Source organism: Populus nigra, chromosome 8, assembly GCF_951802175.1.
Source record: "Populus nigra chromosome 8, ddPopNigr1.1, whole genome shotgun sequence".
In the NCBI taxonomy this organism is placed as follows: domain Eukaryota; kingdom Viridiplantae; phylum Streptophyta; class Magnoliopsida; order Malpighiales; family Salicaceae; genus Populus; species Populus nigra.
The window spans coordinates 15,499,006-15,519,104 of NC_084859.1; the positions used below are offsets into that span (position 1 = coordinate 15,499,006).

General features: G+C 33.7%; 2 protein-coding genes across 2 annotated transcripts; both read right to left on the minus strand.

Annotated features, from left to right (window-relative positions):
• Positions 1-1,426: 1,426 nt before the first annotated feature.
• Positions 1,427-5,573, minus strand: LOC133701496 (uncharacterized). The gene is made up of 2 exons (XM_062125428.1): positions 5,338-5,573; positions 1,427-4,124 (listed from the first exon to the last, which is right to left on the minus strand). Exon 2 carries the CDS (start codon positions 3,814-3,816, stop codon positions 1,771-1,773), a length of 2,046 nt encoding a protein of 681 aa, XP_061981412.1. The 5' UTR covers positions 3,817-4,124; positions 5,338-5,573; the 3' UTR covers positions 1,427-1,770.
• Positions 5,574-14,154: 8,581 nt separating this feature from the next.
• LOC133700982 (protein PAM71, chloroplastic) lies at positions 14,155-19,906 on the minus strand. Its single transcript, XM_062124729.1, has 12 exons — positions 19,631-19,906; positions 19,391-19,475; positions 18,882-19,148; positions 18,669-18,722; positions 18,172-18,233; positions 17,268-17,336; positions 16,751-16,802; positions 16,524-16,598; positions 16,293-16,422; positions 15,581-15,651; positions 15,161-15,208; positions 14,155-14,342 (listed from the first exon to the last, which is right to left on the minus strand). Exons 1-12 carry the CDS (start codon positions 19,798-19,800, stop codon positions 14,271-14,273), a joined length of 1,155 nt encoding a protein of 384 aa, XP_061980713.1. The 5' UTR covers positions 19,801-19,906; the 3' UTR covers positions 14,155-14,270.
• Positions 19,907-20,099: the final 193 nt, after the last annotated feature.

Consider the following 20,099-nt stretch of genomic DNA (forward strand, 5'->3'; position numbering starts at 1 on the left):
GATCAAAGCTAAAAAAATATAAATTAGTTTTTTATTATTTAGATTTAGTTTTTTTTAGTAATTTTAATTAATTGAAATGTGTGTTAAGGTCGAAAATAAATATTTAGAAGTTTATGGAATGATTTTAAAGTTTTTAGAGGTAAAAATAATGTAAGAATTGAGTTTTAAAGACAAAACCTTTAATCTTACTTTGAATCTGCTTAAAAATGTGGTAAAAGTTATTTTTAATTTGTTTGAAGATATATTAAAATTATATTTTTACATCATATTAAAGCAATTATTTAAAATTAATTTATTTTAACAAAATAAAATTTTAAAAAACATGATTATAGCACAATGAGAAATAGTGTCTACCACCAAATAGTTGATTGGAGTTAGATGACGCCCTGCCTAGGAGCATGCAACATGAGGCGCTTTCTTTTTTCCTAAATTTTGAAGCGCTGGGACCATGCTTCTCTATCCCATTTGCACTCATATGGGCTGGGCTCGTTGAGCCCCAACGTCTCACTACATAGGCCTAATATAGCCTGGCCCAATTATTTCTTTTTTTGTGTTTTTGATATATTTCTACCTTTAATTTTATTTGTATTCTTAAGAATTAATTCCTATTTTTATACAACCTTAAAATATTATCGCACATGTATTTTGGCTAATGTGCATTCCTATTCTAAACACAAAATTAGGGGTCCTTGAATGATCAATCTGGCACTGGAAAAATCACATTTTAAAACAAACGCTAATGCCATGTTTTCTAAAATGTATATTTTATATAAATTAATTAACATGTACCACAAAAATAACTCAAAATTTTATGAAAAATAAATTTAATAAACATGTAAAAAAAATTAACATAAAAATTTAATAACCAAAATATATGATTTAAAACTCAATGACCAAACAAAAAAAATAAACTGATATGATAGAAAAGAGAAATAGAAAGTAAAAAAAAAAAGAGTCATGGTAACATATTAGAGCTTTGTTTTCAGCATACTCAATGTCGTTAAAAAATTCTCAACAAGATAATTTAACCACTAAACAATAATTTAATTAGTTAAGAATTAAAGGTTTTATTTGGGTTAATTTAAGGTTAAGATGATTTAAGAGTTTTGTTTAGGATTAATTTGGTCGTCTATCCCAAATTATCTATATGTGTCAAAACTTTGACGTGTCACGTACTTTCTTTACCTTCTTTTTCTCTCCTCTCCTAACTCATCAACTTATCTTCTCTCTTTCTTCGTCATTGAATTTTAAATTACATCTCTTGACTATTTGATTATCTATCAAGATGTGTTTAAAATCATCCAGATATATCAACATGCAACTTGTTGGGCATCCACAAACAGATGATGAATTATAGCAAGCTATGCACTGAAAAACAGGCTCAACAGTAAAGCAGTTCTAACCAGCAATAAAATTCAAAACCCGAAACACAGAAGCAGTGACATGACTCTGCTTAAAGGATTTATTATCACCAGAATGTTTGGCAAACTAACCGACCTTACAGGCTACAACCTGTGTACACCACAACCTGCTGAAAAGATGCAAATATTTACAAGAAATAACACCAGACCTGACTTGATGCTGACTAAACCTACTTGGTTTTCCCACACAAAGGTGTCGAGGATCTTACATGTTCTCTCCATTTGGACAAATGAACGAGAACAAATTCTAAACACCAACAGACTAAACCAAATAAATGTGAAGGGCCCAAACAGCTAAAAAGTGTTTCAATTGCTAAGAACAAATCAAACACAAAGGAAAGAAGTAATCTTACATCCAGTTCTGATGAATCACATATGATTTTTTAGGCTCTGATGGATCTCCAGCTACAACTTGGTTGCTGCTTGAGCCAACACCAAAACCACCAGTAATCATTGCCATCAAACTGCCACCACGCACCCTGCCTTCTGATACAAAAACCGGAATTGATGAGAGACCTGCTTCTCTGACAGATGTAGGAGTGCTTGAGTCTCCAAAATGTTTCAAATCAGTAGTAGTTCTGCCTGTTGAAGCCGCTGCACTAGTACCCATCTTCACAATATCAATGGTCATGTCCTCTGCAGTGACAACTTCTTTCATCTTCTCAGACTGGCTAATCTTGGGGTCCTGGACCAAAGGTCCCAAGGTGACACCACCATGAACCCTCTTGTCCAGCACCAAGCCACTGTGAAGTGCACAGAGACCTGTCTTACCCCTAGCGAACGAGTTACAAGGACCAGTAGGTTGATTACCATATTCCGATCCAGGATGACCCCAAGAGCATCTCTTTCCTCCACCATGTGCCTTGCAGTAATCGGTGCTGCCTTGTGCACTTTTGCCACATCCTTCAAACTTGCACCTTTTTCCACCACCATGGCGGACACAAAAATGTGTCCGTCCTCTAGCACTTTTTGTGCACTCAGGTACAGCACACCTCTTTCCACCTCCATGTGCCACACAGAAGTTGGTCCCTCCATGTACACTCTTAGTACAAACCCCACCACCTTGGAAGGCACATCTTTTCCCTCCTCCATGGCCTTTGCAAAAAGGTGTGCTCCCTTCAGCGCCCTTGCTGCATCCTGGAGCAGTGCAGCGTTTTCCCCCACCGTGTGCCTTGCAGAACATAGTGCTCCCTTGTGCTCCTTTGGTGCATCCTAAGAATTGGCATCGACGACCACCTCCATGCGAAATGCAAAGACCAGAGAGGCCTTCTGCACTCTTCGTGCAATTTTCTTTCTGGCACCTCTTACCACCACCATGTCGGATGCACAGACCAGATTTCCCCCTGGCAGCTCGAGTGCAGCCCTCATGACTGCATCTCCGGCCACCACCATGCGCAATACAAAAATCTGTGCGACCTTCTGCACTTTTTGTGCAACCAAGGAATTCACAGCGGCGACCACCCCCATGGGCCTTGCAGTACACTGTTCGGCCTTCAGCTCCCTTGAGACAACCAGCTTTCCGACACCTTCGGCCTCCGCCATGTGAAATACAGCGGCCAGAAGCACCTCTGGCACCCTTTCCACAACCCTCAACCTGACATAACTTTAAACTAGTGCCGCGTTGATATGGCTGTTGCTGCTGACTTATCCCAGAAGTACAGGTGACTGAACTTTTTGGTGTTGTTATCACACTAGATGAGTGGTCTGGAAAACTGGGAGTAGGATCCCTAGTACTTGGAATCTGGTTGAAGAAGAAGCTAGCTTCTTTGTTGGAGGAAATCTGCGATGGAAGCAATGTAATCCTTGATTTCCAACTACATGATGTCGATCCTTCATTCACATTTGATGCTCCACCCATAGCCAATGGCATATCAAAGCCAAATTCAAGTGAACTTGAGGGTGGATGGATGCTCGTAACATCAGATTCAGAAGGACCAGTGGAGAGACCCAACTCCAAGTCAACCTTGGGCTCCATTCCCTTGAGATATGAACGAGCAGGCTTCTTTGGGCTCAACATCTTCTCATTGCCAAGATGGAGAGAGAAGTCAAGATCCATCGAGGACTCTTCATCAGTTTCTATGGCAGAAGACATTGATGTGCAAGCAGTTGCTGAACTCCCCTTGCTATCTGAAGAGCTTGAGGAGCGGCCAAGCCCAAGAGATAGTGAAGAACCAACATTTTGGCCCATGGATCCATTAATCAAATTCCACTTCCGCTTAGTTCCCTTCGAAGAAAAGCCATATGGGACTGAAGATCCTGGGGAGTCAAGGCGCAAGACAGTATCAGCACTGTATTTGGTGCCAGCTGCTCCAACAGACGACGAACTGCCCAAAATCTTGAATGCATTTGAAGGGTAATCAGCGGCGAAACCCAGGTTCCGGATCCTGTTATCCATGAAGTAATGGCTAAACCTAGAGTGATTTCCAAACCTAATACCAATCTTAATGAACAGTGCACCTGACTTCTGGGGTCACTAAAATAAACTACAAAACTAGGTTAAGTGTTGAAAAAATTTAGCTACAGAACTAGGGTTTGATGTCTCTGAAAGGGATCATCCCACCTCCACTAACGAATCCAGATGTATCACAACGATCCATTTTCTTATAATGTAGTTTAACCCAGAAGTTGGCTGATCAGTTGTAACAGAAGAGGATTAATTTGGGCACGCTAGATTCCTTCATAACAGTGAGCTGGTCAACCATCCTGTTTCAGAAGAAGTCATATTGTTAGAAGTTAGAACAAAATATGCTGAAGCATTACCAAAAAGTAATTGCTGTCAGATTCATCATCATCAATGATCATGAGATAAGGGAAATGTTTGCATCTAGCTAGCAACACTTTACTCCCAGCAAAATGAAACAAAAGTAAAAATAAAAAAGAAATACATTGTAGCAAAGCAAGTTCCTTTGACAGAAAACCTGAAATACATCATTAATAAGGTAACAAGAATCAACATCAGAGCTCATGAATGCAAATATTCCCAAATCCACACGAATATGCCCATCAAGAATCTTTACATCCATCAAGCCAGTGGAATATCAGGAACTCTTATGGCGAGGAAAATAACACAAGAAGCTAATGCCATAACAATTATAAGCCATTCAGTCAAAACACAAAGGCTACTCAGAGTGAAAGGCATGAATTTGCTCTCAAATTGAACATATTTTCTGAAATGCCAACCAAAATAGCAGTACACAAAAGTTCTTCAAAAAGTTAAGCAAACCTCTCTTAAAACCCAAGAAGCGAGACCGGTGCCACCAGCAGATATAGGAAGGAAAATAACAGAATTCGGTAAGAAAATTAACACTGAACAAGTATAAAATAGCGGCAAACTTGAAGAACAAGCCATAATAAAAGAAAGAAATATCAATTCCTATGAAAAAAGAAGAACAGTTCAAAGAATCGATATATGTTTCACTAAATGAAACCAAGTACATTGGTCCTTGCCCTAATCCATATATCTATCCAAAACTCAATGGGAAAACCAAAAAAATAATCACATGAATGGATTTTAAATTAAGATCTAATAATAAAACAAGAAAAGGATTTTCTCAGTTCACGCAAAAAACGTTTCTGTTGTTAATAAAGCATCAAGACAACCAATGAAAAAACGAAACTTTGATTACAATTCTCAAGCATCCTCGCTAAAAACTAAAGAAACAATAACTCTGTTCGGATGCTTAAAAATCCAAAAAATTGAAAACAAAGCCCAATCGATAAAGCTGAACTCTTTACTACCTGAAGCAAGAACTTCTTTATCTCAACTAAATAAAAAGACGCAAAAAAACATCGAATTTCCATGCTTTCCTTCAGTTTCTCAGCAACCAAACAGACCGTGAATCACAAGAATTTCGATTAAAAAAAACAAAATCCAAAATTAAGATGTCAATTAAGGAGATGAGATTATTACGATTACCTCGAGATTTGAATAGGTTCAATATAATCGACGGTGGAAATCGCGAGGACGGATCAAAGGATGGGGTTTTTGAGGGATTTTGGAAGCACCGGCGGAGAGAGGGATAAAAAAGTCGAGGCGAAGAGTGAGAGGAAATAGGGAGACGCGAAAAAACGAAGAGAGTGCAGTTAACGAGTTGAGGAAAAGAAGGAGAGGTGGTGGTGATGGTGCACCTGTTAAAGTGAATACAACGCACGTGTCATTTTCTTTTAGGGTTTTTTCCTCTCATTTAAAGCCATCTAAAATTAATCATTTTCCCTTTGTTTTTTATAAAAAGATAAATTTAGTGATTGGTATTGAAGGATATTAATTGTTGCAGACAGGTATTTTCCCCGCATCTTCTTTCGGTATTTATGACGTTTTTTTGGTCACATTTAATCTGATATTAATGAATAATTAAGTATAATTTGTCTAATGTTTCTCTTATAGTTTACAGCTAATTTTATATATTAAAAAAATGATAAAAGATGAGAAACTATGTCATCTTTTATTAAAAATAATCAAGTTTTAACCTTGACGATGCAATGACGTGGAAGTATCGATACACTTTAATTTGAAAATGAGAGATGATACCAAGTTGTTCCATTAATAACTAGTAGTCTACCGGTTCATGTTATTTTATTTTCTCTCAATGTCAAAAATGAATAAGCAAGTATTGGCAGCATGTTCTGCAACATTAAAAAAAATAGACTATGAAGTAAAGATTTAATCCAGGCATTTACTGAAATAAATTGAAAGTCTACATATAAAAAAAATATAGTTTTTTTTAGTGATGTTTTTTATTGAATCAAAATCGATACCAATTACGATAAGTTTTAAAAATAAATGAGTTATTTATAATTTTTTTTCATTCAAAATTTATCTATCTTATTAATAAAATTCTTTTTTTCTTCCACATTCTTTTTAATATATATTTTTTAAATAATAATTTATCATAAGCGCGAAAGCAAGTTTTAATATTTTATAATTTTAAAAATCATGTTTCATATCTTTAACCTAAAAAATCGTAATTTCTTACCAGAAAATATATAGAAAAACATTTAAGAAATCTCTACAAACCTATTTATAAGCTTAAAACATTCCATAATCGGTGGGGAAAAATAACATTTAGTGTGTGAATTATTTTAATTAATTTTCTATAGAATTATCATTTTATGGGGTTTAAAAGTCAATCCGAGCGTTATGAAATGAAAGGTGAACCAGAAAAAAGAAAAAAATCTTTAGGGGAACTAATCAAGGCCGGTCAAGTTACGTAGCGCATGGCGATACGATGCCGAGACCTTCCAAAAATAGGCCCCACACTTCTTCCTCTGACACGTCAACGAGACAGGCGTTTATTTTATTTATCGGGAAAACTACAAGCAAGTCTCACAACTAAATGTATAATTTCATTTAAGCCTCTAAGTTTTCAAAACCATCACATGCAAAACATCTTTGCATGGACTTGTTACCTAACTAAAGAAATTAAATAAGTTGACGAATCACTCGTGCTGTTTCCTGCCTGCAGTATCAATCTCAACCGTCTTACTTAATTAAATAATCGAGGTTCTTTAATAATCACATATATAAAAATAACAAATAATATTTACTGGGAAAATACATAACAAGAATATATATATATATATACACACACATCTTAATAAATCTCAACCTCGTATTTTAATCCTATCCATGTTTAAAAAGTTATTTGGGGTCGCGGTGCGCCTGGATTTTATTATATTTTTAAATTTTTTACTTAAATTCATATTTTCTCTATACTTATTCTACTCAAGTCTAAATCATTAATCATGAAAACACTAGTTAAATTGTCTCAAAATATACATATGAACCATCAACTTCGCTTCCAATTGTTAGGAAGATATGCGTTAAAGACTTATTTGGATTCATACATGCGTTTGCATGTACATGCATAAACAAATATCATTTTTTTTATTTAAAACATGAACCCATAGTTATAAATTTATTTTACATATAGATATATTTTTTTAATCAATATAAAATATTTTCACACGACTCATATCTATATATAAATTAATGATATTAAACATGCATGGTTTATTTATTTTAATCATGGATAAAAGGATAATGTAAAAGGTATAGTTGTTCATGTCATTAACTTCTTTTTTTTATCAGAGATGATGACATTCACAGAAGTCAACCACGTTGCTTTTACTAATCATCTATTAGTTTTTTAATCCTAAATCAGTTGTCAATGATAATTGAAAATAAATAATATTATGTATGCTACGAGCACTCGATTGCAATTATTTACACGCTTGGGGGACTTATTTGTAGTTTGGTTGTCTGTTAGAGGTCGGCAGTGGCTCGTAACCGTTGCCTCCTCCGGGAAACCAAAAGAAACAGAAGAAATATTGGGGAAAAAAATAGATTTTTACTTGCTTCTTCTCCATATACTATATTTAATACATAGAGTCCAGCCACGCTAAAAGTGTACGAAGACTTCATTTTAAAGGATAGAAAAACTATCGTCGCTGTCACTCGATGTTGATTTATTTTTACCGATGACTTTCCAACTCATCGCCGGTGATTTTTTTAATTTATATCAGGAGATTACGTGTTCAATTCTTAACAAATGCTAGAAATTGAACTTATCTGCAACTGAAGAGGTAGTCAAAGTTAGCCCTTCATTTGATGTAACGGATAAATTAATGTCCTGTGATAGAATATTAAACATGACTTCATCTTTCTTCTAACATTAAAAAAACAACTAAAACATAACGAGGAATCTTTATAGCTTTTCTTATATTTTTTATTCACCACTACAAGATTATTTTGTTACATCTATAAAAAAAAAAACATGTTTGTGTTATTTTGGTATTTTTACAAATTACATTAATTATTACCGGTTTGTTTGGGGCATCTTTATAGTTTTTTAATGTTTCGATGGAAAGTAAAATAATCAAAATACCCCCACAAGTTAAAAAATAATAAGTGGTATCGGGTGGGGATATTTGAGTTTTTTTTTTCATGCACGGTGAAATTACACATATACCCTTAAATGCATGACATCGAATTCATTGTTTCATGGGTATTTGAGTCTTTTAGCTTTGTTTTTTTTTTTTAGCTTGAAGTTTGGTTGCGGGTAATAATTCAATTTATCATTAAAATAATAATTTTATATTTAAAAATTTGCATCGCATTAGAGTTGCCGCACACTTGGGGCAGCTCTTGCAATGGTTTTCAGCGATAAAAAATAGACTGTTTATCACCGATGACTCTTTTTTTTTCTTTTTTCATTTCTCTCTTTTACCCCGGGAAATACACCACAATGATGCTCATTGTTATTGTTATTTCAGATTCAAACCTTTTAATTCTGAATTACTTATTAATAGTATTAGTAATAGCGATTTTGATTTTTTTAATTGCTATTTTTTTAAAAAAAATCTTTTGTATGATTAGAATATTTTTTTATTTAATCATTTAATATTTTTTTTAATAATTAAACTTCATGATTTTTCTAGATCGGGTACTTTAAGTTTAATGACTCGAGTCATGAGTTTAAAAAGTCAATATATTTTTTAAAAGGTTTTATAAATTTTTTTTAATTTTTAATCAGGTTATTACAGTCATATAATCTAAATCACGTGTTTAATAAAAAGTCACTTATTGGCTTAGCCTTTAGCACTGTTTTTACATATTTATCATAAACAGTTTTTCATATCTTTCTTTTACCCATTTCAAGTACTTGGACGTTGTTTCTGGTTCAAAAAAACAGTGCAACTCAGCGGCAAAGTGCGGACACAAGGGCTAATTATACTCAAAAACTAAAAAAAAACATTATTGTTTATGTTTACATAAATAGTTAAAGAAGTTCATTTTTTACACTCTTTTTACCATTTTTTTTATTTTCTTTCCATTCCCTTTATTTCTTTTATTTTTATTTTTTTCAACTTCATCATTTAATATTATTTAATATTGATTCATTATTTGTTTTTCTACAAAACACAGACTGATCAAATATATGAGGACAATTTTTACTGTTTAATTTTTAAATCCAAGCAGGACATGTAACCTAGATTTTATAAAAATATTAAATAACTCCATGCGATCTAGAAATATTTTTCACGTTCAATTTTTTTTCCCTGAACTGTAGCATAAAGTTACCTGTAAAAGAGTCAATAACTAACTACAATAAATGTGTACGGGTTTAGATTGAATGTTTTTGGAATGCGCTGTATATTTATTTTGGAAGGGCGAGAGGAGAAAGAAAAAAAGGTTACGCAACCGATCATGCGCACGTGGTGCTTGCTGAGCAAAAAGCGTGGTTCGGCAATCATATCTTCAAAGCTACTTCGTTTTTCTCCAGTTCTGTCTCGAGAAAGATAAGATTCATGCAATCTCGAAGCGCACGACAGAGAGCTAATCACCCAGAAACAGGAAAAAGCTTGTCCATAAAAAGCAGCGGTGCTAATATATATATATATTTTTTTAAAACAAAAACATGTAAATTGAAATGCCAAGTATTATACTATACTGTCAAAACAAATAAAGTCAAAGAATTCGATACCCTAGTGAAACTTATCCCATGCCGCTCGTTTTATCGAGCATGAACAGTGTAAATAAATAAATAAATAAATATATATGGGATACATTTATCAGTCATATGGGATTTATAAACAATTAATCTTTAGCGAGAATTATAAATAAGTATATTTATAGGTATATTATATATGAAAAATTTGATAACTTTAATAAAGGTTCTTATTAGTTATTTACTGATTTCACCTTGAAAAAAGAGACCGGCATCATTAGAAGAAAGAAAATGATAATCATTGCCCACAAAATAATAATAAAAATATCTTTATTTATAATTTTTTTATTTATATTTATTTGTTTGTTTAAAATAGATAAAGAAAATAACTAATAAGATACCATTGATTGCTTCTCATTCACCATAAATTTCTTGATTATATATTTCAGTAGTATTTAAGATTGTGATAGTAGTTGTTTTTTAAAGTGTATTTTATTTAGAAATGCATTAAAATAATATTTTTTTTATGTTTTTAAATTTATTTTTGATATTAACACATCAAAATGGAAAAAAAAACATAATTTTTATAAAAAAATAATAATTTTTTAAAAATATTTTTTGAACATAAAAACAAATTCAATATTGATGAGCAATGTATAATTATAAAAGTTCAAATAACAACGTCATTTGCCCTCCCTTTCCATACCATTTTTGCCCCGTCATTTTAAAGTTGCCACAACAGGGACGGTTAGTGGGGAAGGGTCGACCATGCTCCTTCATCGAAGCTTTCTGATGAAAAATATACTTGAGATTGCAGTGCTTATACTTTTCAAAATAGCTCTACAAAGAATATGCCCTTACATATTCGGTTTCTTAAACTGCACGTGCCAAATTCATTTTCACGTGACAAACCAAAGCCCCGTGTAACACTCTGTGCCTCTCTGGTACTATAATTATTATTGTTGATTGCATTTGCATGGTTATCCGTGTCGGATTCTCAAGGTCACTCACATTGGGCATCTGCTTAAAGACTGCTCGTCTAACCATCCAGGTGGCAGTCACTTGGCAGGTGGAGGGTCGGTTTGTTGATTTTATCATTTTTTTATATATATAGTTATGGTGGTGTCTACTAGCTATCTGATACGGGCTTCCTCACTGGATAAATTTTATTCTCAACACGAAAAATAAATATGAAGGTTTTTTCAATATATTTTATAAGTTAAAAAAATTATAATTATAAATTAAAAAGTCGATGTAATTAAATAAATTGAAAATTATTTATATCAATAAATTAAAAAATATATATTTATAACTTTGTTTCTTGGAACTATAATTTTATTTTATAAAGCAATAATAAAAAAGACCTGCTTAAAAAAATGATTAATAGAATTAAAAAAAAAGAAGTTTAACTGGGGCTACATAAAAGGAATTCCTTCTAGTATCATAAAAAACTTTGAAATCTTACTCGTGAGTTAAGTAAAATTCAATTGTATTACATTAAAAAATATCATAAAAATTTGTTAAAATAAAAAAAATCCAATAAAAACTCAACATTAAATAATAAAATTAATAAACAAAAAAAAATCAATGAACCAAAAAGAAAAAACTCAAACATACGGGTTTGGCTCGGGTAGCCTAGCGCACCTAGGCTTAAAAAAGCCTAGGAGAGTTGGCCTTTCAACGAAGGCCCCGCATTTAGACTATCTTTTTTTTTAAGAATAAAAAAGTTTTTAATGAGTGGGTGACTTATTATTCATCCTAATTTTTTTTTTTAAAAAAATAAGCAGGCGACATGTCACTTATTTATCCTCAAATTCTAGTTACTATGATAGACAAAAAATAAAACTTGATGATTTTTTTTACCTAAAAACTCATTTGATCCAAGAATTTCCCCAAATAACACATAAACCTTGATAAAATCTATTTATGATGTCAAATAACTCAAAAACTAATAAAAAAATTCACATAATCAAACTGAAACAAAAAAACATTTTCGTGCTTAGATCTATCATTCTAGGCGACAAGAGAACCAAATAATATTTGGGTGGGACTCTCATCGTTGAATGAAAGCCATTAACACCAAGATGAATGTTTTTCATTATTGGAATTGTCATCAATCAAGACTTTTTCTATGTATCATCCAATTCCGTTCCTTTTCTTTTTTATCTCTCAAAACAAGAACTAAAAAATAAAAAAATAAAATTTTCGGATCAAAATTGAATTTGAAAAAAATTAAGAGATTGAAAATATATAATTTGAAAAGTACACAACAGTGCAAGAAATGAAAAAAATATAAAATTATCATTTATACATAAAAAAACCATTTTCTTTTAGTATAATGTACAATAAATTTAGGATTTTCTGGGAGCAAGAAGTAAGATGTTCAAATCTATAGTTGGAGCTAGCATGGGATTTTCTTTTAAGTGAATTATAAAAACAGAGAAGGAGAAAGAAACTTGTCGGGGGAGAGTGTTGGATCAAACCTGAAAAACATGGGCATCGATCTGTGCAGTATTTTCTATGCCATTTTAACATTTAAATTTAGATTGAGTGCAGAAAAAAAAAAGAATAAAATCTTTTCAATAATTGCTGAAGGAAGGAGACTCGAGTAACATCTGGCGATGTGGGATATATAATTCCAATGAGAACAAATCTTTGGAAAAAACGAGTCAAAGAAACGCACGGGAAGGCGCAGGGGAGAATCATTTCGATGCCATTGTAATAAAGGACAACTAAAAGGCATCCTCTTTTTTTTTTTTTTTTTATTGTTGATTACTGTGCATCTCTCAATTCCAACGTGGATGATTCCATTCAACGAAAAATATAATTTTTTAACCATATCATTTTATGTCCTGTTTGTGACATTTTATTTATTTGTAATTTCTTATCTTTGCGTATCCTTAGGAATTCAAAATGTTTGATAAAATCTCATAATTAAATTAATGGTCAATTTCATGAGGTGGAGTTTAAATTTATAATATAAAAAATAATTAAAAAAAAACAACAACACGGCTTTTCTCAAATTCACGTGAAACAATTCATTTTCATCAAAAAGTTTTTTGTTTTCTCAATTCTAGTCCCTTTAAGTTTCAAATTTTATATTTTAGTTCTAAATTTTATTTTATTTATGTTTCAATTCTTAAGTTTAAAGATAAAAAAATGGTATGTTTTTCACATTTTGAGATATAATTTTTAATATTTTTTTTGAAAAAGCTTATTATTTAAAAAACAATACTTTTGACATAAAAAACATGTTTTTGTTAAAAAAAAAATGTATTTTAAATTGAAGAGATACATTTTTCTTACTAATTTTAAATTATTAAAAAAAATGAGAAAAATTTATTTCAATTGCCTTTCCTTTTTAATTAAAGAAACATGCTATTAACATGTTTTGGTAAAAAGAAATAAAAATGCACGAATAAGAAAATAATAATCTGTTTAATGAAAAATATATTTTATAAATAACTTAAATCGTAAGATTTCGTCCTATGTATATTTTAACTATAAAACAATAAATTGAAATAAAATATGAAAAACACCCTGCGACATCGCAGGTAATTATCTAGTTTTTGTCTTACACAATGAATCTGTTTTTGATAATGGTGCACTATTAGTTAATTAACCATGGGGATTGAGGGAGTAAGAAAGTGGGAAGACATGGGACAGACAAGCAAAGTGTACGAAGCAAAAGCGGGAAATGGAAAAAAAGGCGGGAGGGGGAGGGGAGGCCAGCGGCGGGGGAGCTGTCATCTCTTCAAGTCCTGACCTTTTGATTTGATTCTCCAGAAAAGGTTTCATGGGTGGGTGGGCGCCACATCTGCCAAAGTTTCCAGCCTCTTTTCCTCCACCCTTCCATGTTTACAAATTGTTGCCCCCACATCAACAAAAGAGTTAAGAAGGAGAATTTTCCGAAAAAGAAGAACAATTTTTTTCTCCACCTGGATTTTCATAGCCATGGCAAGAGCTCTCAAGCAGCATGAAAATCCAAACAAATACAACAACAATCCACGCATGTCCGAGCTGATTTAACTTGTCAATTTGGAGCCAACAAGAAGATAAGTCAATGGCCGATATATATATAATAATGTAGAACGAAAGGGAATCTCATGGCCCCCCAATGTACTGCCTAATTCTCACAAATCAGACAACGTTGTTCGTCCATGCAAAGAGCCATCAATCGCATGTATTTAGCTTTTGGGATGAGATCGAGAATGAGGTAATACGCTAGGGATGATAATAAGATATCCCTAAATAGGATTATGCATAGCCAGAAGGGATGCTCAACATAAAAAAATAAACATTGATTACGCTGTGCTTATAAATTCTTCTTGCTCACATGTACAAGAAATTTATGAATTGGGATTTTTTACATCTACAAGAAAATGATTGTAATTTTTAATTCTTAACTCACAATCTCAACCAATGTTACAGCAGCAAAGACAAGAAAAAGAACTCCTCCAATGTAAGCAATGGCCTGTACAAGAAATGGACTAAGTTTCCTTAGCGCATGAAATGAAGATGATAAAATTCCTCATTGCATGTTACTATATTCCTAGTAGAAATCATGCTTCACTCGTCAAGAAATCATGGCAGAAAAGGAAGATGTCCTCAGTAGAGTAGAGGCACATAGGTCCACTAGCTACTAAGATATTCCAGCTGGAGTATAGTCTCCTGTGATAAACTTTATGTGGTTGCTTAACATGCTGGTCCAACCTAGGGATCTTTTCAAGGTACAAATACCATGATATTTCTGACCTTACATTCTTGGACAAGACAATTCATGCAGACCTCCAGGCCGGATTCCATTTAGTAGGAAATGGCTCCACTAACATTCATGGCACTACACATCTTCTATCAATTAAGATGAACTGACTGGATTGGATTCCGTGTTGGACTAATTGGCCTCATTGAGTTTCAAATATTAGTTATGATTGATCAGGAATTGAATGCTGATTGCATCAACAGGTTTCAAACAAATCTTGATGGTAATATATGCAGAAAAGAGGACAATCTGGGCCACTCAACGAATCGTGCTAGGCGACATGAATTCATTCCCACTGTTGATCAAGTGGGGCATACTTGTGGGCCCCACCAGATCAATGGCAGGCACAAATCATTTCTCATCCTCAACACAAGTCAAACAATATGTGTGACTTCCATTGTTGAAGAGACAAAAGCAAGGTGCACTAAGTTGGGACTTTTGCAATTCCATGTAGCAGAGACAAGGAAAATATATTTAGAAGGATTTGTTTTGCTTATAAACGAAAGTTAAAGTTGAAATTTCAAATCTACCTTTTCTGATAAGAATGTCCCAAGTAAAGAACCTCCCAAAACTGCAATCTGCAAAAACGAAAAGGTAGATAGATGAGGCCTGGTGTTGCGTGTGAAAGGAAAAGAGAAAGATTAGTTGGATGGGGTAGAAATCTTGTTTTTTGTACCAGTTACATATAGTTGGCGTGCATGACTTTGTTTCAACAATCAAGAAATTTATAATTATACACTCGCTGCAATATTAACTTCGAATTTCAAAAGCAGATTTTCCATCTCCTACAGAGAACTTGGGAATAATGATACTCTGCTGCAATATTAACTTCAAATTTTGAAAGCAGAATTTCCATATTCTACAGAGAACTTGGCAATCATGATTTTGAAATAGGTTATTATTGGTGTATCAAAGTAAAGCTTAAATTTCTTTCAGATAGTAATAACTACCAAAGTTGCAACACCATGACCAGCCAGGGCTCCACCAATGACACCGAGAGGTGAAGAAGCTGCTGCAAGTGCTGCATGAGAAGATGAAAATTCTGTCAGCAAAGCTGATCGCAGGATCACATGGGGACAAGTTATTTACTCTGTATACTGGAAATCGAGGATTCAGATGGTATACAAATATAAAATATTCCAAACTCAGTTTTCCTGGGCAAGAAGAAAAGCACTACGCATATTGAATCTCTAGGAGGAAAAAAAATTGTCCAATCTTGTTTCATGGTATTTTAGCATTTATTCTACATTACAAACATAGCCTGCCTGCTTTTTATTGAGAGACAAAAATTAGGCCATTATCATTACTCCAAGTAATTGCCTCTTAGGCTGAAAACACACAATCCAGGAGATAATTTTCATCTACAAAGTGAATAGTGCCATCCATACTCAAATGTCAATGCAAACAATGATTTTTTTTTCCTTTCATTTTTGTGGGTACGTGTTATTCTCAGACCAGCTTTGATGCCCTGAGACTAAGTCCACCTACAGTCTAGTCTAAGAAACATGTCAAATCGATAAGCATATCCTAAAATCTGCTTAAATGGTACAGTTCTTGATGCCTCACACAAAGCAGGGGAGAGAAACAAATCCTACAGGTAATTGTTTCCAGAAAGTGTTACAATCTGTCTGATGAGTATAAATTCTTGGCATAGTAACTCACCAACCGTCGAGAAAAATGATTTGTCACCCCATTCCGCAACAAAAACCAAGAGGAAAGTGCTGATAATGGTGTTAGCAGCAGCTAAAATCCCAGTGCCATTTCCTGATAACTCCGAAACTGCTAACTCAGCCTAGTTTAAAGCATAGGCATAACATGAGATTAAATGAATAACATAGAGAAAGAGCATCAATCTTCAATTTTAATTGCAGTTTACTAAAATTAAAAGATCACCTCCTTTTGTTCATCTTCTGCCTTTAGACCATCACTTGATGTGGCATCAATAAGTGTTGAAACCCCAAAATAGACCTGATATTTACTTGAATTAGCTTATTATATGTCTTATGAAAATAAGAGTTTGTAAGACTTGTGTGTTTTGGGGTCATTGTGGACAAACAGACTGTCTGAGCTTTGCAGTTCAGTTCTTGCTTTAAGATGAAAAGTGAAGATCAAATGTTTACCAGAAGGCAAACTGCAGCAATATCATCAACAGGCAAATCAGTCTCACCCAACCTGCATGCAAATCGATATACTATATCAGAGCAACAATTCACATATAGGTTCTAGTAAAGATAAGGTACAGAAAACCCATCGGCTGGTAGCTCATTAGTAGCACTCATTGCAAACCAACAGGAGTTAGGTCTCAAGTTCATGTCCTAGCCTAAGCAATACATTGTTAATCTCGAAGATCTAACGGAGGAAATTAAGTTAAATATACCAAATAGGAAAACCCAATATCATTCCATGTCCTGTGGGAAAATAGAAAAAGGACTAGCACAAATGGTGCACAACCTTCTTCAGGTTTCTAATAGAAACCGAACAAGTTTTTACAAGTTCAAGCAATCATTTTGTTTTTTTAACGTATCCACTCTATTTCAATATTTACTGCATCTAATAGCACTAATATTCAATACATCCATTCCATCATTCACCATAAGTCAATGAATTCTAAAAGTAAAAGAAGTTTCATAGCAATACCTGAATGGAAGGATTTCATCAACATAGTGGAAAGTTCTTCCAAGAACAACAGATATGATAGTCATCACCCTGCCATGACATATGGGCTTTTTTGTAAGAAATAACAGTTCACTTCCATCTTCATTTTAACAGAAACGAGACAAATACACCATGCAATAGATGAATGATAACATGTCCTTCAAAATATAAGCTATACATGTCTGAGGTATTGACTTCAGAAGGTATGGTTTTCAGCTCAACATTTTGTACTTGAATGACAAAGGTGTGGAATTGAAGCAAAAAGGAATGGCCTCCGCATACAAATTTCGAAGTACAAAGGTGTGAGCTTGAAATATAAAAAATTGCGATCTGAAAACATGGGTATAAGGTTTCACCGTATGAAGTTGAAGTCTGAAGATATGGATTCCAAAGGTCATAGTTAAAGGACTAAAGCCATGGATTTGGAGCAAAACGTTATGGATTTGAACCAACAATGTGTGGCCTTGAGCGTAAAAGTTTGAGCTTGAAGCACAAAGGTGTGAAATTAATGCATAAGGATATCAATTCGAAGAGCCGAGGAAAAGGCCTTATGAACAAAAGTAAGCACTTGAATCATAAATTTTGGAGTTGAAGCACAACCAAATAGTTCAATCGTTTGCTTACAGATGATTACTTAATCTGGAAATACATCAGAGCTATGTACGAATTCTGGCTTCCAAGTAAAATTAATAGTTTAATGTTGTCATTTTTTAATGCATGGAAGCCTCTTTCCCAAATCAACATCAAGAAGCGCTCCAATTATCTCAACACAAAGATCAATATCTGAATCAGATCATAGAGAACATAGATTCACAAGAAATTTCACTATCACAAAGTTCAAAATGCAAAGGACATCTAAATCACCATGCTTGAGTAGAAAACATACGCAAGTGCACCAAATGTTCCTGTGAAAACAATGGGAGCAGAATTCCTAGCTGCTAAAAGTGCCTGCACAGGACATAAAACACCCACATCTTGAGCTTTGTTCTCTCTTCAGCAAGGTGCTTGTTATTAATATTGGCATAGAAGCACAAAACTGGAGGTTATTTCAATCATCATGCGTCTTTTATTTAATTTAAATTTCAATAGTAAATTGGCAAAGACACTATGGAGAACATTGGCACGGCATTTGGGATTTAAAATTAACATTGCTTGGAGGATTGGGAAGTCGCTGAAAAAGCCTTCAGGCTTAACCTATCTTGCCAAGCCACAGGCTCAAAGATGCAGATTTCAAACAAATATGTAATAGATACACAAGCATGCATACTCATTTGGGAAAACAAAGGATTCACATCATTCATTAGGTTGCAACTGGAAAAGAGTAGTGACAAATTTATGTTGCATAGATAATGAAGTGTCACTTGGAAAATCTTAGTTACTTACAGCAATAAAAAATGTCTTATCCCCGAGTTCAGAGAAAAATATAAGCAAGAATGCCTGCAACCAAAAAAAGTTGCATTGATGATATTAGTTGTTCTGATGAAAGGAAATATGAAAGACTCTTAAGCAGATGTGGAAATTTCAGTAAGACCTAATTTCTAGCTTCTAGGCATAACAAAATGTCATTTATAAAAGATACAGGGAGATGCTCCTAACTGAAGCAAAACCTGTGCTAATATCACCAAGGTCCCCTAAATAAGGAATTGATTGCAATGCAGTTGAGATATCTGTTCCAGCAACTGCTGGCCGAGAGCCTTGAACTGTTAGATATCCAAAGATCAACAAAAACTTCAGAAAACCGCCATTTGATGGTGCAGAGGCCACCGTATGATTCTCCCTTAATGACTTTTTCTTCACTAGTGATTTAACTGAAACTGTTCCTGTGGTGTTTTGGTAATTCTTGCAACCAAGGTCCCTAAGCCCCTGTTCATAGTAGAGCATCCCCATGAAAATACAAAACAGGAGAAGAGAAACAACAAAAAAGTGAACTTTTATATCAAAATTGGTAAAACTTTTCATAAAAAATTTTAAAAAACCCTCCCATTCAACTAAACCACTAAATGGCATTGCATTATGATATCAATAAACTAAATTGCATTGCATTTAAGGTGTATAATATACACGCACTAAGTTTAAATACAAGGAATTGTTTTTAGAAACATTACAAGGCCATCCCGATTCTTAGAATGCTTCGATAAAACAAGTCCAAATGTCTCTTTAAATGAGGTCACGCAGCATTGTCTTGAAAACCTGCACAATAGATTTTGGTCATCGAAATTCGCAAATTAAACCACTAACTGTATAGCACATCACCTCAGAATTTAGTGTTGGTTGCAGAAACTTGAAGCTTAAATAGCGAAAGAAACATAGAAAAAAGAAGAAATTGCAAATTCAAGAAGAGTTACCTGGAGAAAATAAAACTTGGGTGGTTTCCATAGGAAAGCTTAGAAGAGCTGTGTTTCTTGGAGAAAGAATTCAAAGGTAGGAAGCAAAGGGTTTGTGGTTTAAGAGGTTTAGGACATGGGGGCAATGAATGTGCCATCAAACTGCTCTCTGAGAGCGTTAAGCTTGGCATCTCGCTCTCTGTCACACTGTCACTCACCCACCTGCTTTTCCGTGGACCTTTGGTTCTCTCCGTTTTTACGAGATGATGGATAAGTTATGTGTGTTGTATAGCGCCAACACAATCTGGCCTTTTTTGTATATGACAATAAATTATAACTTGGTTTCTATATTTATTAGAAAGTAATGAATTAGTCCTCTAGTTTTCAAAAGCCCATATGTTTTATATATAGAAGAACAACGTTGGCATTTTCAGGCAATAGTTCAGTAGGGTTTTCAATTCATACAAGTTCCAAATTCAACTGCAACCTT